This window comes from Oncorhynchus mykiss, chromosome 20, assembly GCF_057628025.1.
Source record: "Oncorhynchus mykiss isolate SJ-2025 chromosome 20, ASM5762802v1, whole genome shotgun sequence".
In the NCBI taxonomy this organism is placed as follows: Eukaryota; Metazoa; Chordata; class Actinopteri; order Salmoniformes; family Salmonidae; genus Oncorhynchus; species Oncorhynchus mykiss.
This window is the reverse complement of record NC_143041.1, coordinates 21,436,690-21,457,263: the sequence shown is the minus strand read 5'-3', so window position 1 is coordinate 21,457,263 and position 20,574 is coordinate 21,436,690. Positions and strand designations below refer to the sequence as shown.

General features: G+C 43.9%; 1 protein-coding gene across 8 annotated transcripts in view; it reads right to left on the bottom strand.

The window, feature by feature from the left end:
• Positions 1 to 20,574, bottom strand: part of LOC110498756 (SRC kinase signaling inhibitor 1) — a 62,391-nt gene that overhangs the window by 28,496 nt on the left and 13,321 nt on the right. For all 8 annotated transcript variants that reach the window (XM_090212583.1, XM_090212581.1, XM_090212582.1 and 5 more), the window contains exons 2-3: positions 19,483 to 19,796; positions 8,131 to 8,157 (exon numbers count right to left, since the gene is read on the bottom strand). In XM_090212583.1, the coding sequence (XP_090068709.1) occupies positions 8,131 to 8,157; positions 19,483 to 19,569 (114 nt within the window). In that variant the 5' untranslated portion in view covers positions 19,570 to 19,796. The remainder of the gene's footprint in view (positions 1 to 8,130; positions 8,158 to 19,482; positions 19,797 to 20,574) is intronic.

Genomic DNA, 20,574 nt, shown 5'->3' with positions numbered 1-20,574 from the left:
ACATGCACATACAGAAACACACACAGTAGGTGAAGATGGACACACACACACGCTTGCACATACAAACACACACTTCTGTCATGAATTGAGTAGGATGACAGGTTGCAAGTTGGTGCCCCTCATTTGTGTTGAGATGTAGCAGTGCACCTTCTGCTTCTAACATCCCACAAGCATCAAGCTGTTGAGCAAAGAAGTTGGTGGCACGAGGGAATTACAAAGTTTGTGGTTAGTCAGCTGTAGAGAGGAAGTAGGGAGCAGGGGAGAAAGTGAGATGAGAGCGAGAGAGCGAGAGAGCGAGAGAGAGAGAGAGAGAGAGAGAGAGAGAGAGATAAGGGCAGAGGGAGGAAGCCTGAGACTGGGACTGGAAACATACAGCAAGGGAGAAGTGTGAGGAGCGAAGGCGAGAGACGGAGAGAGAGTTTGAATGTGTAGCAAATAAGCATGTGCAAGTGTTTATGCAGGTGTTTGTGTGCGAGCCCGTAAGAGCGCAATAGCCACTTGATGTTGAGCCCAAGTGAGGGAGACAAACAAACGAGAGGAAAGGGCGTAAAGCACAATATGGTGGTTGACTTCCGCTCCACGCTTTCCTAATTAGTTCTCATTTCAGTGTGAAAGCAGCAGCTGTGGAGAGGCTCAGAGGGCAGGCCTTCTCTCCAGGTGTTCCTGGGAACCAGAGGACAAGCTTGGCTGCACTCTGTATGCCCACGTTTTATTCCCGCCGCGTCTGTCTACATTACGAGCTGACATTTTCACTGGGATAATGGCCAGTAAACCTCTACACAACCCTCCTCTTCCACAACACAATCCGAGGGAGGAGAGGGGAGGAATCGGGGAGGAACACCTGGGAATGTGGTTTCAAAAGTGAAAATCTCAGGGGAAATACAAAAAATGTTTTGGGGGGGGATGCCTGGAGATTTCACAGTAGTGAATTCCTCGAGAGCTTTTTTTCTCCCAATTTCACCCTTGCCCTCGACAATCATAAACAAGTTTCTACCTATGCAATCAAACTTTGATAGATACTGTAATAAAGGTCTCCTCCAATGAATAAATAACAACTGAGCCTGTCAGACCGTTATAAGTCAATTTGGTTGTCGGAAACTGTTATGATCTGTTGTGACAGTGTTACGTCATTATGTCAACAGCCTTACGAAGCCATTATGACTGCTGGAGAAGAACTAGTGTGTCCTGTTACCCCATGACCTCGTCTATGTCTTATAAGGCCATTCTGTCTAATGGATGGGCCTTGGTTTATGACAGTGCTTCTCTCTCCTGAATCCTGCTAAGGCTCTGTAATCTTCACTGGAGATGTCATGGGCTTTTATAAAGCCATTTCTTTTATTACTGAAAATACAAAGACTATTGTCACGACTTCTGCCGAAGTCGTTGCCTCTCCTTGTTCGGGCGGTGCTCGGCGTTCGACGTCACTGGTCTTCTAGCCATCATTGATCCATTTTCATTTTCCATTGGTTTTGTCTTGTCTTCCCACACACCTGTTTTCAATCCCATTCATTACCTGTTGTGTATTTAACCCTCTGTTTCCCCTCATGTCTTTGTCAGAGATTGTTTATTGTCAGTGTAGTGTTGTTTGTATAGGTGCGCGACGGGTCTTTGTACCCATATTTGTTTATATTCATTTTTCTATTTAATGTTATGGAGCATGTTACTTGGACATTTATTAAAAGACTCCATTTTACACTCCGTTTGACTCTCCTGCGCCTGACATCCCTGCCACCTATACACATATATCTGACAACTATATTGCATCAAATATCGTGCGGTCAGTGTTATCTGTGTCAATAAGAAGAACTGTGCAGATGGATAACTCTTCCATTGTGTGGAGAAAATACCAAAACAATACAATCTATGACACTGGACAACCATATAAGCAGTATAACTGGAAATCAATAATTTGTCAAGTAACAGGCAACATGTTTACTGATAAGTTTAGCAGCGAGAAAGTGTCACTCATTTGCACAATAATTTCTTACCTCTATGTTCAGCATCTTGGTCCTTTATTGTGGGTCTCTGAATGACTATACTGTATGTCTCCAACTGTCAACTGTCTAAAACAATTTATTAACAATCCTCCTGTCTCTATCATTCACTTTACTGTGTCTCTACTGCCTCACGTCTCTACCAGAATGTCATCACGTTGGTAATATCTGTGCAGATGCTGCCTTAGTCTGCCTTAGTCTCTCTCTCTCTCTCTCTCTCTCTCTCTCTCTCTCTCTCTCTCTCTCTCTCTCTCTCTCTCTCTCTCTCTCTCTCTCTCTCTCTCTCTCTCTCTCTCTCTCTCTCTCTCTCTCTCTCTCTCTCTCTCTCTCTCTCTCTCTCTCTCTCTCTCTCTCTCTCTCTCTCTCTCTCTCTCTCGTCTTTCATGTACTGCTGTATAGTTACATTGCCCTTGGTCTGTTTGACCATCCTTAAATTCACTATATTACTGTTCCCCTAAGTCCTGTCTGTCTAAATGCCGCTACCTCATCACAGATTTCTCACCACCGATTGGCTGACTTTGTCAAAGTGGATTTTCTCAGATCAATAAGCAATGTATGTGATGATTGACAAAGCAGCTGTGCACAGCTGTGCCACCCACGCCCCCTGAACCCCTTCCCCACCCCTGGTCCCCCCCCTGTGGAACTCGGGCAACCCCCTCCTATTTGATGGGCATTAGCACCATGCAGTCCTGTCATACCGTTCCAGTGAGCTCTGTAATTGGGGGATGAGTCCCATCTATACAACTACCTAAAAACGAATACCAAGGAGTCACTCAATGGACATCCTGATGCGGCAAATCCTAACGACAACTGAAGTCACATTTTCACTTAGCCGTGCATTGATGTCAGTGGGAGACTAATTTAAAATTTGACTGAAGTGGGGATTCACCCCTAAGTTGCTTAACTGAACTGAATACAAAGAGCCTTGAAGAAGATGTTCATTGAAAAGCCATAGAAATAGTGTTGTAATGGACAATAAAGCAAAGTAGTGTAGGCTTTGGAGTTAGGCTAGTCTTTGACCTCAGTGTCCTTGGGCTATGAGCACAGGTTTGACCTGCACAATTGAATCATATGATGTACAATGCAGTGGTGTAAAGTACTTAAGTAAAAATAGGTTAAAGTACGACTGATGTCCTTTCGTTCATGATTTTACTATTTTGATTTTTGACAACTTTTACGAAACTACATTCTTAAAGAATACATACATTTTCCCTGATAACCACTCCTTGTGCAAAAATTGTATACATAAAGACGATCTCTTCTCATATAACATTTATCTAATTACAGTTACATAACAAGATTTTTATTTTGCATCTCCAGTGTAAAAGAAGTCCTTAATAAGTTTTCATTCAATTATTAATTTAAGCACCAAACATTGTCTTTGTCTTGGCGGATCATAGTCAAGCACTTTGATAAGTGATTCTGACCACGTGCCACAGCATAAGGCAGTCACTAGGGGAAACATGGCAGCCGCTGGCATCCTAAGCCTTTTAGGGCTGTAAAAAACACCATTCAGGCCATTCTCTGAGATATCAGGGAAAAGTCATTTTCCACCCAATGTCATATCAAACATACAAACAGCCAAAGACAACAATAGTAGCTGTCCAAATGGTTTAGCTACTGAGCTAGCCATAGGACCACGAGTGTCATGGATGGTCCAGGGATTTCGTCTATGTGAAACAGCGTTTTTGTTGTTGCTAATGCTATTGGTTTGTTTGTTTGTGTGTGTGTGTGTGTGTGTGTGTGTGTGTGTGTGTGTGTGTGTGTGTGTGTGTGTGTGTGTGTGTGTGTGTGTGTGTGTGTGTGTGTGTGTGTGTGTGTGTGTGTGTGTGTGTGTGTGTGTGTGTGTGTGTGTGTGTGTGTGTGTGTGTGTGTGTGTGTGTGTGTGAGAGAGAGAGAGAGAGAATGTGTGTGTGTTCAACTGTGCTTCTTTGCTAACCCAGCTATTACATAACGTCCTGAGAACGTTTCTTTGTTAGTGCTTGGTGAGAGCATGGTTGTCCTATGTTTATTTTGCATACATCCTCTCACAACTTTCTGTGAATAGTGCAGGATAGTTGCTTGGCATTGGAACATTCTCAGCACATTTACAGAACTTGTCAAAAAATCTTAAATATTTTGGTATGTCTTTACTTTAACAGAACATTTCCTAAAAGTTCAAACATGGTTACATTTAATTTAAATGTTGGTAATCTTCTAGCAACATTCTCCAATTGTTTTGACATTTGGAATGTTCTCAAATTGTTCCAAGAACGTTACGAAACAATGTTCTTCTGTGGGAATTCCAGGACTTCGGCAAAATGTTACCATCCTGGTGGCGCAGTGGACGAAGTTCATGGATTGAGAACAGAAGATTATAGGTTTGAATCTCACTGATGCTGTTTCACAATAAAAAATAAATGCCTAAGGGAATTCATTTTCATGTGTCCTATTTGTGCTTGGATTTTTTTTTTTATGTGTCCAAAATAAGCTAGCAATGTTATTAACAGTCCAGTCTTATTGAAACATAGAGTGAAAGTTTAAGGAAGTTATTAAAAAAACTCAAAATATCCTATTATTTCCATTCTCAGAGCTTTAATAAAAACCTATCAAGAAAACTTTAAAGGGACCAGAGTAAAATGTTCTCAGAACCTCCCTGCAACCTAAAAATACACTTTCCCAGAACAGTCAACACTTTCATGTGTTCTCAGAACATTTAAAAATGTTCAGTTTTACCGATCAGGGAATGTATGACTTTGTTCCCACAACCAATGTGAAACCAAAAACATATGTTCCCACAACTTCCAAGGAACCAAATGTGCTAGCTTGGAAAGCCACTTACAGAATACCTAACAATAGCTCCTGCATTGAATCCATTTTCTTTGGTGAACAGCTCTGGATGAAAGGAGTCGAGCTCAAGGAATCCATGTACTTTAGGACACATGATTACTTCCCCTGGATCTGATGAATGACTCATTGTACATGTGAATACAGATAGTGTCACTGAATAGGAGCCTTTATGTGGTTCTAAGCTTATGTTATTCCCTTTGTAGTGCACTACTTTTGACCAGGGCCCATAGGACTCTGGTCAAAAGGAATGCACTACCTAGGGAATAGGGTGCCATTTGGAATGCACATCAACTATAGTATATAGACTTCCTAGCCTGATTCAGCAGTAAGGTTGAGGAGAGGAGACAATGGACTCAGATTATTTCCCCGCTCCAGACAGACAGAGGCCTATGAGGTGCAGACGACGGTACTAACGTTTCTATTAGCGAGGCTTAGATTTGCAAAGAGGGAGGGAATTATACAGTCCTCCATTCCTCTGTTGCTGCCTAGCAGTCTTCGCAGTCAAGAGGTGGAGAGAGGGCACTGCAAGCATTTGAATGCACGGCAGGGCCTTCCCTATGGAGAGTAGTTTAAACAGACGGACAGACAATCCCACCGTCTTGTTGGAGTATGTGGGAGAATTTGAGAAGGAGATTTATTTTCCAGGTGTTGATGTGTGTGTGTATTTACAGTATGGGTCCATCCACGCCCTTCCATGTGAATGTAGGCATGTTTGTATGATAATCCGCAGGGTGTGTGTGTTTGCGTGTGCACATGCTCATGTGGAGTGTAAGCAAGCCAATGAAACATCAAAAGAGACCAGCATGGGAATGTTACAAACACACACATCAACACACATTGAGACACAAACACACACACAGACACACACAGCGAGCGAAGAGCACCGCTGCAGAATAGTGAAAGCAGAGCAGAGCAGAGCAGAGCAGCAGACTACCCGACTCCCTGAGAGGAAGGGAAGACGAGTGATAACCAATCCCGTTAGAGCTGGGAGCCAACAACAAACATGGGATTCAATAAAGCTAGTGTGTGTGACATTGAACGAGATAAGAGGGAAATGGACTGCTGGCATATGAGGAAACCACCAGCTATGTAATTGTGAGGGATGTATTGTATGACATGCAAGTTGATAAAGCAGGGATTGTAAATGCAAATAGGAAATGCGCATTTGTGACTAAATTATGAAATATTCTGTACATTTACAATGGAAATACAGTGGAGAGATTGTTACGCTAATGGAATGTGTGTAGAAGGCTTCTGTGTAGATGCTACACAGATACCTGACAGTACCATCCTACACTGTAAACTTTTGTTGGTCATCCATTCATTCTGAAACCATCAACTCGGCCCTTCTGGCAAATGTAGAAACTTGTAGTAGGAAAAACATGGGCTTCAAACATCCTGCCATCCCTTGTTCTTTCCTCTCTTCTCCTCTCCTGCTTTGTTCTTTTGTCAGCAACACACAGCAGTCAGATCTCTGTCATAGGGAATTATTCATATGTGACCTGTTTCAAGAAGCTAGGCATATGTCACACGTCACTACTTCACAGGATAGGCATTTGAACGTAATGTGTTTTCATTTTTTTTATTTTTATCAAAATGCGTTGTTGGGCAGAAATGCCTACTGGAACACGTGAACTTTCATGTGCCTTAACACATTTTGTCAGAAAGTTGTTTTCATTGCAAGTTAAGCTAGCTAGCAAACGTTAGCTTGCTGGCTCGCTAGCTAATGTTACGTGTATGATCTGTGTAGTAATATTATAAGTATCTCGGAAAGCCATTTGCATTGCTAGATAGCTAACATTGAACCTAGTTGGTTAGCTTTAGCTACATGCAGATTCATACTACAGCTATGGGTTGGAATTATAGTTCATTGTTTAGCTAGCTAGCTAGCTAGCTAGTTACTTGTCTAAACAAAAGACTCCACTTCACCAGATGATTACATGACCCGTCAAGTTAGCCAGGTGTGTCTGGGGGTGATTACGGCCATCTGTTGTATTTCAATAACGACCCATCTATAGCATTTCTTTCACATGACCCATCAATTTAGACAGGTGTGTCTGGGTAAGCATCTAATAATTATAAAATATTTTATCTGAACACTTTCTATTTTTGATATTGCTATACTATGCAACTTTGCAAGTAACTATTTCACTGTACAGTTTACACCTTCTGTATCTTGTGCCACTTAGATTTCCTTTAAAAGAGTGTGTGTCTACCAGCGATGGTAATGTGAAGAACAAGATAAAGTGTATTTTTACCTGGAGTTTTTCCTTATTGTAGGCTACTACTTCCACCACTTTTAGTCTTGACATTTTTGGTTGTTTACTACACTACTTCACTCACTCTGTTTAGCACATGGCCTCACATGTGAGGGTGTGAACAATGCTGAATAGGTGTAGACAAAGAATAGTTATCCAGTAGGTGTACCAAAACATTCAAGGGCCATTTTCTCAAAAGTGGGGCTGCAAGTTGATCAACTTTCAAAGCAGAATTACTTTCCCATTGTTCATCAACTGCAGTGTATGATATACCATTTTGTAGCTCTTCGTCTATACTTTTATCCAATGTAAAAAAACTCAATTTAAAATGTTGCTACATAAGACCGAATTGAGGCGGTTGGTCACATATGTACTGTAGCGTCACTTGCCCCCTCCATATGATAGGGCCTTATCTGATGAGGCAACAGAATCAGTAGCCCTTCCAATCCGCATGATCTGTATCAGCTTTACATAGTGACATTCCAGAATATGGGGGAAGCAATACAAAGTGCCCACCTGGGTGATGCACGGCAGCCATATTGGGCCAGAATGCGATTTGTGTCCACTAAGAGTACCTAAACCTTGTAGACAGAACTGTTCTACAGCCATGGTGATTTATATGCAATGGAATGTAACCCCAAAATTTGGCAAATCAGGCAAATGATTTACATATATTTTTATATAAAATATTACATATTGATTAGGGTTATTCAAGGATGTCTGCTTTTATAATTCTCTTTGGCCCAAATCCTAACTTGAGTTCCAGGCACAAGTTACTTTTCGCACAAATCTCCCATCGACATCAATGCATGATTTGCGAGATGAGCAATTTCAGCAAATGAATATCAAGTTAGGATTTGGCCTTTTATGAGGGACCCAAAACACAGCAGCAGATGTACTCCAACACCAGTCATACGTCTCAGTAGTGTGCCAACACTACAACACTCACATTGAGGTAAGAGAAGCACAAAGATCCACACACAGATTATCCCATTCTAGACCAATCCACAGAGACAGAGACATAGATTCACACTAAAACACGAACTGACCTTGAAACTCCAGTAGTTTGGCTGTTGCTAGGGGGAGAGAGAGAGAGAGAGAGAGAGAGAGAGAGAGAGAGAGAGAGAGAGAGAGAGAGAGAGAGAGAGAGAGAGAGAGAGAGAGAGAGAGAGAGAGAGAGAAAGAAAGAAAGAAAGAAAGAAAGAAAGAAAGAAAGAAAGAAAGAAAGAAGAGAGTTAGATATGTTTCCATCCATTAAGCTGGACAACAGTTTGTCAGAGAGAGAGTTGGATGGGGAGAAATGTGTGAGATGGAGGAAAGGGCGGAGTGAGTGAGAAAGATCCATCTATCCGCTGCCAGTCAGACGTTTCAGAGATAACGCAGCTGTGACAAATAAAGTTGGGAAGGTTTGAAAGTATACTTTATCGGTGTAGAGAGAGGGAGAAGTTTAAGTCTTTCTGAAGACTAAAAAAGGAGAGGTATAAAATATCTTCATATTTTTCTCTCCATCAGATCCAGTCCGAAAGTGAGGGGCTAATTATTGTGATGATAGCGCAGATTCATTTCCAATGTCCTTCAGTGCCATCATAATAGCCTTTTAATTGCTTGTAATTGCTTCCGAACAATTAATCAAATGTTTACCAGACACTACACCAGACACCCATACCAATAATACACCCACACCAGCTAGCTAGCAATTCACTGCCTACCATTCACACAATTAGCTGGCTCAAATTCAGGAGCGGATTAAAGTAATACACAGACACTGGATTGAAGAAGCTTGGCTTTTTAAGGGAATTTGGGCAGCCTCCAACACAGAGGGCAAAGTTCATTGAATCTATTAGTATGTATTTGGCTATTGTAACTGTGTGTAGAGTACTTGAGTCACAGTGTCAATGGTAGGCTATAACCATGAAACTCTCACAACATTATGTAGGCCTTGTGCCAGGGTGTCAAGTACACTATACTTTTTTGGTTAGTCTAAATTGGGGATGATAGCTGGCTAGTTTATCACTAATCTAAACAACTGGGTCATTCTTGAATTGCAGTGGCATTTGGGCATGGCATTTGAGGAAAAAGTTCACTTTTTGGGGGGGGGGGTATGTCTTTTCATCAACTAATATGGCAGCTTAATGACTTTAAATCATTTTTACCATTATGATAACACCGTACCACCAGTAGGATTAGTAACACCAATTACGCTAACACCAAAGACAAATTTGAGGTCATTTAGGATTTTCTAAAGTGGCAATCATGGCCAAATACCAACCAAATCTCGCTTAGGGCCCCCAAAAGGCTAGATCCGGCCCTGAATTGGCTAATACTTTTCTTAGTCGGGATCTGAGTTTAAGTGAGGTTCGAAGGGAAGTCTTAAGAAAGTTGAAGCTCATTTACTGCATTTCTATACAATGTTAAAACACTAGAATGCAATTTGGAGAACAGCAAAAACGAGCAAAAATTATCCCAGCCATTATCACATTGGTTGTTGTAGCTTCATTCGCCTCAGTCAATCTACAAACACATAGCCTATTAGCTATACAATTAGCCACTACACATTAACTCACATTAACGCAGCGGTGGGATTAAAAAGTATTTTATTAACAAAAAATAAACAAATACGTGTGCGTTACATTAAACATATTTTTGTGCAGTTTCAAAAGCTAATTTCCTGCAATTCTACACATGACTTATGCCATGTTAATATGATATCTGAGTGAGAGTGACTAACAAAATCAAATGGGGCCCCCTAGAAGTCAGGGCCCCTGGGCACGTTCCCTGCGTGCCCGGGTGTAATTCGGCCATGGTTACTACGTTTAGATACTGTAGCTGGCTAGACTAACTAACTACAGTAATTTACCAAGTGACATACTGTATAATAACAGGAAAACTGCTGATGTAAAACCAACAAATATTACATTCTATTTCAATAGCCTTTTTTGTTTTCATTGATATATACAATATACAGTATGAAATACTATGTTTTCATTCTAGCTTTCAAAATAATAGATAAATATCCCTAAATGCCAAAAACATGTCACTACAACTGTACTCATCATTACTCGGTCAAGCCAATATGCTTGCCTTAAACAATGCATATACTTAAAGTTTTGCAGTATAAAGGACTTGCATTATGATTTGTGATTAAATAAACAGTTCAATATGAAAGGGAGAAAGTTAAAAACTGGGTGGTTCGAGCCCTGAATGCTGGTTGGTTAACAGCCATGGTATATCAGACCGTATACCATGGATATGACAAATCATTTATTATTACTGCTCTAATTACGTTGGTAACCAGTTTATAATAGCAATAAGGCACCTCGATGCTTTGTGCCTAAGAAGAGCCCTTAGCCATATTATATTGGCCATACATCACCCCCCCCCCCCCCCCATGCCATATTGCTTAAATATACCAAGGCTTTCAGCCAATCAGCATCGAGGGCCCAATTTATAAAGGTGAATAATGCAAGCTCTAGAATGCTGTTCAACCCCAATCAGAAACGAGTATTCAACAATGCCTTGTATATGTAACTATTTGTCAAGTGTTTTTCATGGCGACGGAAGCAAACACCACCGCAATTCAAGAATGACCCTGCTACATTCACATATATCATACTCAGGGTTGGGGAGTAACGGATTACATGTGGACCCGTTACATGTAATGGATAACCAAAACACTGTAACCGTAACCCGTTACGTTACCAGCTAAAATATTATAATCGGTTTAAAGATACTTTTAAAAAAAACTAGATGATTACTTGTAGGATTACTTTTAAATTCAGAAAATTGGACAGCTTTCTGTATTCTCAACGACATTGAAATCATCATTGCAAGTTTAAGTTTGCTCCTCCTGAGCGAGTCTGACCACAAGTCAGAGACCACTATGACACCAAATGCGTTTGATGGATCGCGGGAAAAGGGCAGGAATAGGCTTTTGTATGCTACATTCCAAGCTACACTGAGTGTACAAAACATGTTTCCATGACATAGACTGACCAGGTGAAAGCTATGGTCCCTTATTGATTTTACTTGTTAAATCCACTTCAACCCGTGTAGATGTAGGAGGAAACAGGTTAAAGAAGGATTTTAAATCCTTGGGACAATTGAGACATGGATTATGTATGTGTGCCATTCAGAGTGTGAGTGGGCCAGACAAAATATTCAAGTGCCTTTGAACGGGGTATGGTAGTATGTGCCACACGCACCGGTTTGTGTCTTTCTTCATAATGCATTTGTATACATTACACAAACTACAATTTGTTGGGGCTAATGTTAGCTAAGCTAGGGTTTAACATTAGGGTTAGGGGTTAAGGTTAGGGTATGGTTAGGGTTTAAGGTTAGGGCTAGTTTACATGCTAGCTGTACTTAAAAGGTTAGGTTTAGGAGTTAGGTTAAAGGGTTAAGGTCAGGGTTAGCTAACATGCTAAGTAGTTGCAAAGTAACTAATCAGCAAAAATGCTAAAGTTATCCATGATGAGATTCAAACACACAACCTTTGGGTTGATAGACGTTCCCGTTATACGCCCACCCATCCTCCCCGACAAACCTCCCTTCTAAACTATTTTTGACATTATGGACCACAACACCACAGGTGTCACGTTCATCGTAAGGATTGGACCAAGGCGCAGCGTGAGTAGAGTTCCACATAATTTTAATAGATCAAAACTCACTGAACAAAACAACAAACAACCAAACGAAACGTGAAGCTACTGATGTGCACTAAGGCAACTATACATAGACATACAAAAACCCTAGATGACACAAACCCTAGACATACAACAACTAGAGTACCCACCCTAGTCACACCCTGACCTAACCAAAATAGAAAAACAGAGATATCTAAGGTCAGGGCCCTGACCGGAAATATCTCTGTTTTCTTTATATTTTGGTTAGGTCAGGGTGTGACTAGGGTGGATATGCTAGTTTTTGTATTGTCTAGGGGTTTTGTATTGTCTAGGGTTTTTGTATGTCTAGCTTTTGTAGGTCTAGGTATTTGTATGTTTATGGTGGCCTGATATGGTTCCCAATCAGAGGCAGCTGTTTATCGTTGTCTCTGATTGGGGATCATATTTAGGTAGCCATTTCCCTTTTGGTGTTATGGTGGGAAGTTATCTTTGTTAGTGGCACTATAGCCCTTCTAAGCTTCACGGTCGTTTCTTTGTTTCTTGTTTTGTTGGCGAGAAAATGTACGCTCACAATGCTGTGCTTTGGTCCACTTCTTCCCATGAAGATCCCACCATAAAAGGACCAAGCAGCGTGTTCAGGAGGAATGAACCTGGGAGGAGATTTTGGATGGAGCAGGACCCTGGACGCAGGCGGGGGAGTATCGCCGTCCGAGGGAAGAAATCGAGGCAGCGAAAGCGGAACGGAGACGTTACGAGGAGTTATACCAAAGAGGTAGGCCACAGAAACCCCAATCATTTTCTGGGGGGTGGCACACGGAGTGGTTGGCGAAGTTCAGGGGTGAGTCAGAGACTGTCGAGGAGTTATTGGAGGAAAGTGAACGGAGGGGAGAGCTAGAAACCTTCGAGGGTAGGAGAGTGAAGAGAGAGAGCTGTTGGTTTGGCGTAGTATGCATGGCATTCGCCCTGAGGAGCGTGTTAGCCGTCCGATGCCACCTGAGTCAGTTCCCCGCACTCGTCCTGAGGTGTGTCTCTTCAGCCCGGTACCACCAGTGCTGGCAACACGCACCAGGCCGGCACAGTCCAGTGAGTCCAGTCCAGTGAGTCCTGTGCCTCCTCTCTGCACTCGCCCTGAGGTGTGTGTCATCAGCTCGGTGCCACCTGTACCGGTCCCACGCATCAGGTCTCCAGTGGGCCTCCACAGTCCAGTACGTCCTGTGTCTCTTCTCTGCACTCGCCCTGAGGTGCGTGTCATCAGCCCGGTACTACCTGTACCGGTCCCACGCATCAGACCTCCAGTGCGCCTCCACAGTCCAGTACGCCCTGTTTCTGCTCCTCTCAGTCGCCCTGAGGTGCATGTCCCCAGCCTGGTACCACCAGTGCCGGCACCACGCATCAGACCTCCAGTGCGCCTCCACAGTCCAGTACGTCCTGTGTCTCCTCCCCGCACTCGCCCTGAGGTGCGTGTCTTTAGCCCGGCACCACCAGCGCCGGCACCACGCACCAGGTATCCAGTGCGCCTCCACAGTCCAGAGCCTCCGGCGACGATCCCCAGTCCGGAGCCTCCAGCGACGATCCCCAGTCCGGAGCCTCCAGCGACGATCCCCAGTCCGGAGCCTCCAGCGACGATCTCCATTTCGAAGCCTCCAGCGACGATCCCCAGTCCGGAGCCTCCAGTCCAGTACGTTCTGTGCCTCCTCCCCGCACTCGCCCTGAGGTGCGTGTCTTTAGCCCGGCACCACCAGCGGTTAGTCCGGAGCCTCCAGCGAAGATCCTTAGTCCGGAGTCTCCAGCGACGGTCCCCAGTCCGGGGCCTCCAGCGACGGTCCCCAGTCCGGGGACTCCGGCGATGATCCACAGTCTAAAGCCTCCGGCGATGATCCACGGTCCAGTTCTACAAAGGCGGAGGGATCAGCGTAAAGAGGGGGGGGCCGGCGTCCAGAACCAGAGCCGCCACCGAGGGTAGATGCCAACCCAGACCCTCCCCTATAGGTTCAGGTTTATGCCTGAGAGTCCGCACCTTTGGGGGGGGAGTACTGCCACGCCCTGACCGGAGATATCTCTGTTTTCTTTATATTTTGGTTAGGTCAGGGTGTGATACGTTAGTTTTTGTATTGTCTAGGGGCTTTGTATTGTCTAGGGTTTTTGTATGTCTAGGGTTTTGTAGGTCTCGGTATTTGTATGTTTATGGTGGCCTGATATGGTTCCCAATCAGAGGCAGCTGTTTATCGTTGTCTCTGATTGGGGATCATATTTAAGTAGCCATTTCCCTTTTGTTGTTTGTGGGATCTTATTCTATGTTTAGTTGCCTGTCTGCACTCTCCATATAGCTTCACGGTTCATTTTGTTATTTTGTTATTTTGTTTGTTCAGTGTTCATTCATTAAATAAATAAGAATGTACGCATACCACGCTGCACCTTGGTCTCCTTCGTACGACGGACGTGACAGTGGCAACAGGGGAGTTTATTCCAAAGCTGGGGATCCTCACTGCAGCTTGTTGCAAGAGCACATTTTTCACTAGCTAGCTGTCCTCCAATCGCAAAAACATTTGTTTAAATTTTTTTTATTTCACCTTTATTTAACCAGGTAGGCTAGTTGAGAACATCTTATCATTTACAGCTGTGACCTGGCCAAGATGAAGCAAAGCAGTGAGACACAAACAACAACACAGAGTTACACATGGCATAAACAAACACAGTCAATAATACAATAGAAAAAGTGTATATACAGTGTGTGCAAATGAGGTAGGATAAGGGGGGTGAGGCAATAAATAGGCCATAGTGGCAAAATTATTACAGTATGGCAAATTAAATACTGGGGTGATAGATGTGCAGAAGATGAGTGTGCAAGTAGTGGTACTGGGGTGAAAAGGAGCTAAATAAATTAAATAACAATATGGTGATGAGGTAGTTGGATGGGCTATTTACAGATTGGCTACGCACAGGTGCAGTGATCTGTGAGCTGCTCTGACAGCTAGTGCTTAAAGCTCGTGAGGGAGACATGAGTCTCCAGCTTCAGTGATTTTTGCAGTTCGTTCCAGTCATTGGCAGCAGAGAACTGGAAGGAAAGGCGGCCGAAGGAGGAATTGGCTTTGGGGGTGACCAGTGAAATTTACCTGCTGGAGCGCGTGCTGCGGGTGGGTGCTGCTATGGTGACCAGTGAGCTGAGATAAGGTGGGGCTTTACCTAGATGACCTGAAGCCAGTGGGTTTGGCGACGGATATGAAGCGAGGGCCAGCCAACGAGAGCATACAGGTCGCAGTGGTGGGTAGTATATGGGGCTTTGGTGACAAAACGGATGGCACTGCATCCAATTTGCTGAGTAGAGTGTTGGAGGCTATTTTGTAAATGACATCGTCGAAGTCAAGGATTGGTAGGATAGTCAGTTTTACTAGGGTATGTTTGGCAGCATGAGTGAAGGATGCTTTGTTGTGAAATAGGAAGCCGATTCTAGATTTAATTTTGGATTGGAGATGCTTAATGTGAGTCTGGAAGGAGAATTTACAGTCTAACCAGACATCTAGGTATTTGTAGTTGTCCACATATTCTAAGTCAGAACCGTCCAGAGTAGTGATGCTGGATGGGTGGGTAGGTGTGGGCAGCGATCGGTTGAAGAGCATGCATTTAGTTTTAATAGCATTTAAGAGCAATTGGAGGCCACGGAGGGAGAGTTGTATGGCATTGAAGCTCGTCTGGAGGTTAGTTAACACAGTGCCCAAAGAAGGGCCAGCAATATACAGAATGATTGATAGGCAGCTTAAACTCCTTCAATTCAATTTAAGTAACCTACTGTTTTTATCTGGGATTCAAATGCACTGTATACCATTTTTGTTTCTTTTTTTTTCGTGCGCATATCACAAATTTCCAATAAGCAATTTGTGTCTATTTCACAATAATCTGTGATACTGGGTTGGATATACATAATAAATTGAGGTGAATCACACTGCTGCTCTGTCATTTAGCTATCTGCACCTTTCAGATTGTGGTTGTTGTGGATGGCAGTTCCCAATTGTACATGCATATTTGAACCCAATAATGGTTGAATTGAAGACGTTTAAGCTGCCTATCAATCATTATATTTGCGACTAGAGGACACCTAGCTAGTGAAAAATGTGCTCTTGCAACAGCTGCAGTGCAGATCCCAGCCTGTGGAATAAAATGTTTAAGGGAGTTCATCCTGTCTAAACCCCACGTGGTGTTGTGCTCCATACTGTCAAAAGTAGTTTGACCACAAGTAGAGCTTTTATTTCTCAATCTTATTTGTGCTGATTCCCTCCAAAAATGCCCTTATGCTTAACAGACACATGCTCAAACTTGTGTACTATTGATAGACTTAAACAGCTGCAAATGATCAAGATATCAAAGTGTCACCAACAAAAAACGTAAACAATAGGCCTACAGTATAGCAAATGCAGAATAATGCGCTCATTTTTCACATGCAAATAGCACTTTTCCCAAAAGCAGCATTTATTTTTCAACTCGAAGGAATGAGCCCAATCAGTCCTCCATGACAACAAAATCATAAACAACAGAGTAGGGCTGGCTAATAAGTCCTTCGTTTTTGGCTTACGCTCAGGTAAAACAATTTGGCTAATCTATGTTTCCATATTTCCAAGTCCTATTCTTGAAGATCAAGGGGTATAACATTAATTGCAATGACTGGAAATCTGACAAACTCAGTTTTTTGTTTTATATGAAGGTATAGTCTAATCACATTACTATCTGTAGTAGAAGCCTACAGAACCAACCCATAAAGTGAATTGTAACATCCATTTATGGCCAGCTATGTAAAATCTAACATTGATTTATCCTGCAATAGATAGCTCTTGAGCAGGTTGACGTTTATTGGGATGAGTCATGTCCTTGAGGCAGAACTGACTCCACTAGATGGGCAAGCTGCAAAGTCAAAATTGTCCTACACTGGTTTGAGAGGAAATATTCAATGAGTTCCTACCCTCTGTTGAGAGAGGATGTGGAGGAGAAAAGCTGGATGAGGATAGACAGAGCAGAGCATAGGCAGGAGGGGAGGAAGATACGAATTGGGGATAAAAACCAACAGAACAGAGGCCTGCGGGCTCCTGTGACCCAGATACATAGAGCATTGTGTGTCCTGCAGGCTTCTGTCCGAGTCGGAGCTAGCAATCATGTGTCTACCTGAACATTTGTCAGCCTGCACAGCCATACTACCACCAATCAGACCCCATTCTATTGGCCATGCCTCGACACAAGGCTCTTATTGACAAATGTCACTAGGACCCCTATTTTAGGGATTCTATTTCCTCACCTCTCTTGTGTTTTTCTGTTTAAATGGTGTTTTATTGATTTGCATTACCCTATAACTATATTGCATATCAGTGTCTACTTTGTACATGTTTTACTTAAACTTGAAATTGAAGTATGATGTGGAGAATAGTTGCTCACATGGTTTGTTTTGGATGTCATGTATGTGTCCTACTGTGTATATCTACTTGGAGGACTGGGACGCTGCTCGCATCTTGAAGAAGATCTCTCTTGAACACTCTACTCCTAACCATATGCTGAATTCCAAATCAATCCCTACCCCCTAGGGAGTAGATGCTATCTGACCACATCTGACCGATGTGGAACTCAGCATACACGTCTACCTGAACTCAACACATACTCACTACCACCTACCGCTAGACGCACAAACTCTTCTCAACTCCACCCGCTAACAGACCAGTAGACTTATGCATATGCACCTCTTGAAAACATTCTCCCACATCCCACTCTTTTTCTATTCATGTCTTCATCCACCTTTCTGTCTTCACCCCTCTTACCTCAGCCTCCCCTGCCCACCTCTCCTCCAATATGCACTAACAAGAGGGTGTTTCAGAACATTACATTTGCCCCACACACAATAAACCCGAGCCCCTATGCACCGTGACACAATGCCCATATGGGCTGCCATATTTCTCAATCACACAAGCTGAATCCCACGATGGACATGTACTGAGAGAGAGAGAGAGAGAGAGAGAGAGACGCATGCCTGACCTGCATGCCAAGCAGCTAATTTCTCTCTCTCTCTCTCTCTCTCTCTCTCTCTCTCTCTCTCTCTCTCTCTCTCTCTCTCTCTCTCTTCTCTCTCTCTCTCTCTCTCTCTCTCTCTCTCTCTCTCTCTCACTCTGTCTGTCTCTGTCTCTCTCTCTCTCTCACACACACACACACACACACACACACACACACACACACACACACACACACACACACACACACACACACACACACACACACACACACACACACACACACACACACACACACACACACGCACACACACAGTCCCCCTCCTAGTCTTTCAGACACTGCGGCACCACATCCACACCTGGCCAACACCTGCATGCCAGTACCACCCCGGAATGAGCCAGCCAAAACACACCACACACATATCATACACACACTCACACACCCGTCCTCTGATCCCTGCAGAAAGCAGGGAGTAGAGGAGAGGCATACCCATTACATCATGTCTTACCTGCACTGGTCTCCCTTATAAACTCACAGAATTACACAGACACTTGCTGATCATGGTCACATGCACACACGCACGCAGTCAGGTACAGATACAGCTCTCTTGCACGCGCTCTCTTTCTCCCTCACCCCTTTCTGTCTATCCTTTTCTCCCTCTCTCTGCATCACATGAGGCAGCAGAAAGTCATCTATCCCACAGTAACACCAGAACAGACAGGATTCTGCACGTCTCCATTAAATAATGAAAGGGAGAACTGGTACCGTTGTTGCTACTTATCGAGCCTGCTACTGCTGGTGACTGGTGGTGGTTCGTCGGTTCGCATGCTGCTCCACATGCCTCCCTCTCCTTCCTCCTCCCCCCTCTCCATTTTCTGACGGCATTCGCTCTGTTCTCCCACGAGCCCCCGAGGAATCAATAAATCCCAGGCAGTGTTGGTCTGGTTATATACAAAGTAGAGCCAAGCAGAGTAGAGTGTCCTCTCTCTCTCTGTCTCTATACCACTACAGCCCAATCCCAGTTTCAGTCTTTCTCTCACAACTCATTCCTCTCTGTTTCTCTCCCTCTCTCTGCTGCTGCCATCCGTACTCTCTTCCACTCTCTCTTCTTGCCTAGGCATTACCAGCCATATGATATCATTGACTTCCTTATATGGGAATGGGGGTTGCCATGGAAACCACGGACTCCACCTGTTTCTCTCTTTATTTGTCCTTCCATCTCTCCCTCTTTTTCTCCCTCTTTCTCTCTCTCTCTCTCTCTCTCTCTCTCGCTTGTGTGCAGAGATAAATGGCTGTGCCAGGGTAAATACACAGAGCAAATGAAAAGCTGGGGAGGAAAGAGAGAAGTGGATGGAGGGATACTTGGCCCGATGGAGGAGAGTGTGGAGAGACGGCAGAATTCTCAGGGAGGGGATTGAGGTAGAGGGACGGAGGGACGGAGGGATCAGGGTAGAGGGATGGCAAGGGATAAGGGTATATACAGTATCTCTATTTGTCCTTCCTATCTCAAATCTCTGTTTCCATCTCCCTCTCCCTCTGACACCTTCTGATAACTCTACTAGCCAACGATGTCATGATGAACTGATGAATTGACACCTGGATACTCCTGTGGTTCTCAACTGCTTTTGTACCTGGGATGGGCAACGGCTATGGCCAAGGTAGATCTTAAAGAAATTGATAAGTCATATAATTTGTCACCATATTCTTTACACCAATTCTTTCACAAAGTGAAAATAGATCAGGGTAGATGCTGGGGGGTTGATTCTGGCCATGGTTTTGAGAGTATTGAGATGTTACCTGCTGTTGGCGGCCACAGTTAGGTGAGCCCTGGCCCTGAGACATACAGGGGCTGGCCGGGTACTTCTGATTCTTCTGGAGGTCCATGAAGGCTCCGCGCTGGCGCTCTATGTCAGCCTTGTGAAGGTTCGTAAGGGCCTCCAGGCTCTTGGCAGCGATGTCGTTGTGGCGTTGGCGGTCCCCCGAGGTGGGCGCCTGCCCCCCGTTGTTGTTGTCAGGGAAACGACGCGTGCCACCGTGGCCCAGGGTGTGGTACTCCCGCGGGAACTCGGCATCCCCAGCGGAGATCTTGTGACCCTTTCTTCTATCCCGGCCTGAAGGGGTCAAAAGTGAGGAAACATGGGCCAGGGGTTGGATTGGAGAGAGGAAGTGAAAGGTGAGAAAATGTGCTCTGGTTGATTTAATAACAAATGCAAAATGTTTGATATCATCATTACTTTTCCATAAAGGTAAATACAGGATAGATATTGCTGTATGTATGTTGGGTGTTAGAGGAGGAGATCACTGTAGGCTGCTGAGGGGAGAACGGCTCATTACAATGGCTGGAACGAAGCGAATGGTATGGCATCGAACACCTGGAAACCGTGTTTAATGTATTTGATCCCATTCCACTGATTCCGCTCCAGTCATTACCATGAGCGCGTCCTCCCCAATTAAGGTGCCACCAACCTCCTGTGGAGGAGCTGCTTGGAGAGATAGGACTCTCTCAGAGCCATCTGACATGTACGTATGATCCAGTCATTGGCTACCAATAATCCCCGAGCCAAAGGAAATCTCATTCAGATAAACACATACATACACACATACATACACACAAAAACAATGTATATCTATAGCCCCAACAGCTGTAGCATCTGCCAAAGCCCACAACAGTCAAGCCTATCTTGTTGGGGCCTCAAGGGGACACTACTGTCACAGGGTGAGGTCACAAATCTTGGCGATGACAGCAAGTTTGTCACCCATGCGTGTCAGGACCATTCGGTGTTAGAAGCCGTGATTGGTTGTGAGCTGTTCCTTCAGAGCGCCACCTTCTGGCCATGGAGATATATAGCTTGAATAAATTGACGAAGGATGGTCACTAAAGGAGCTAAA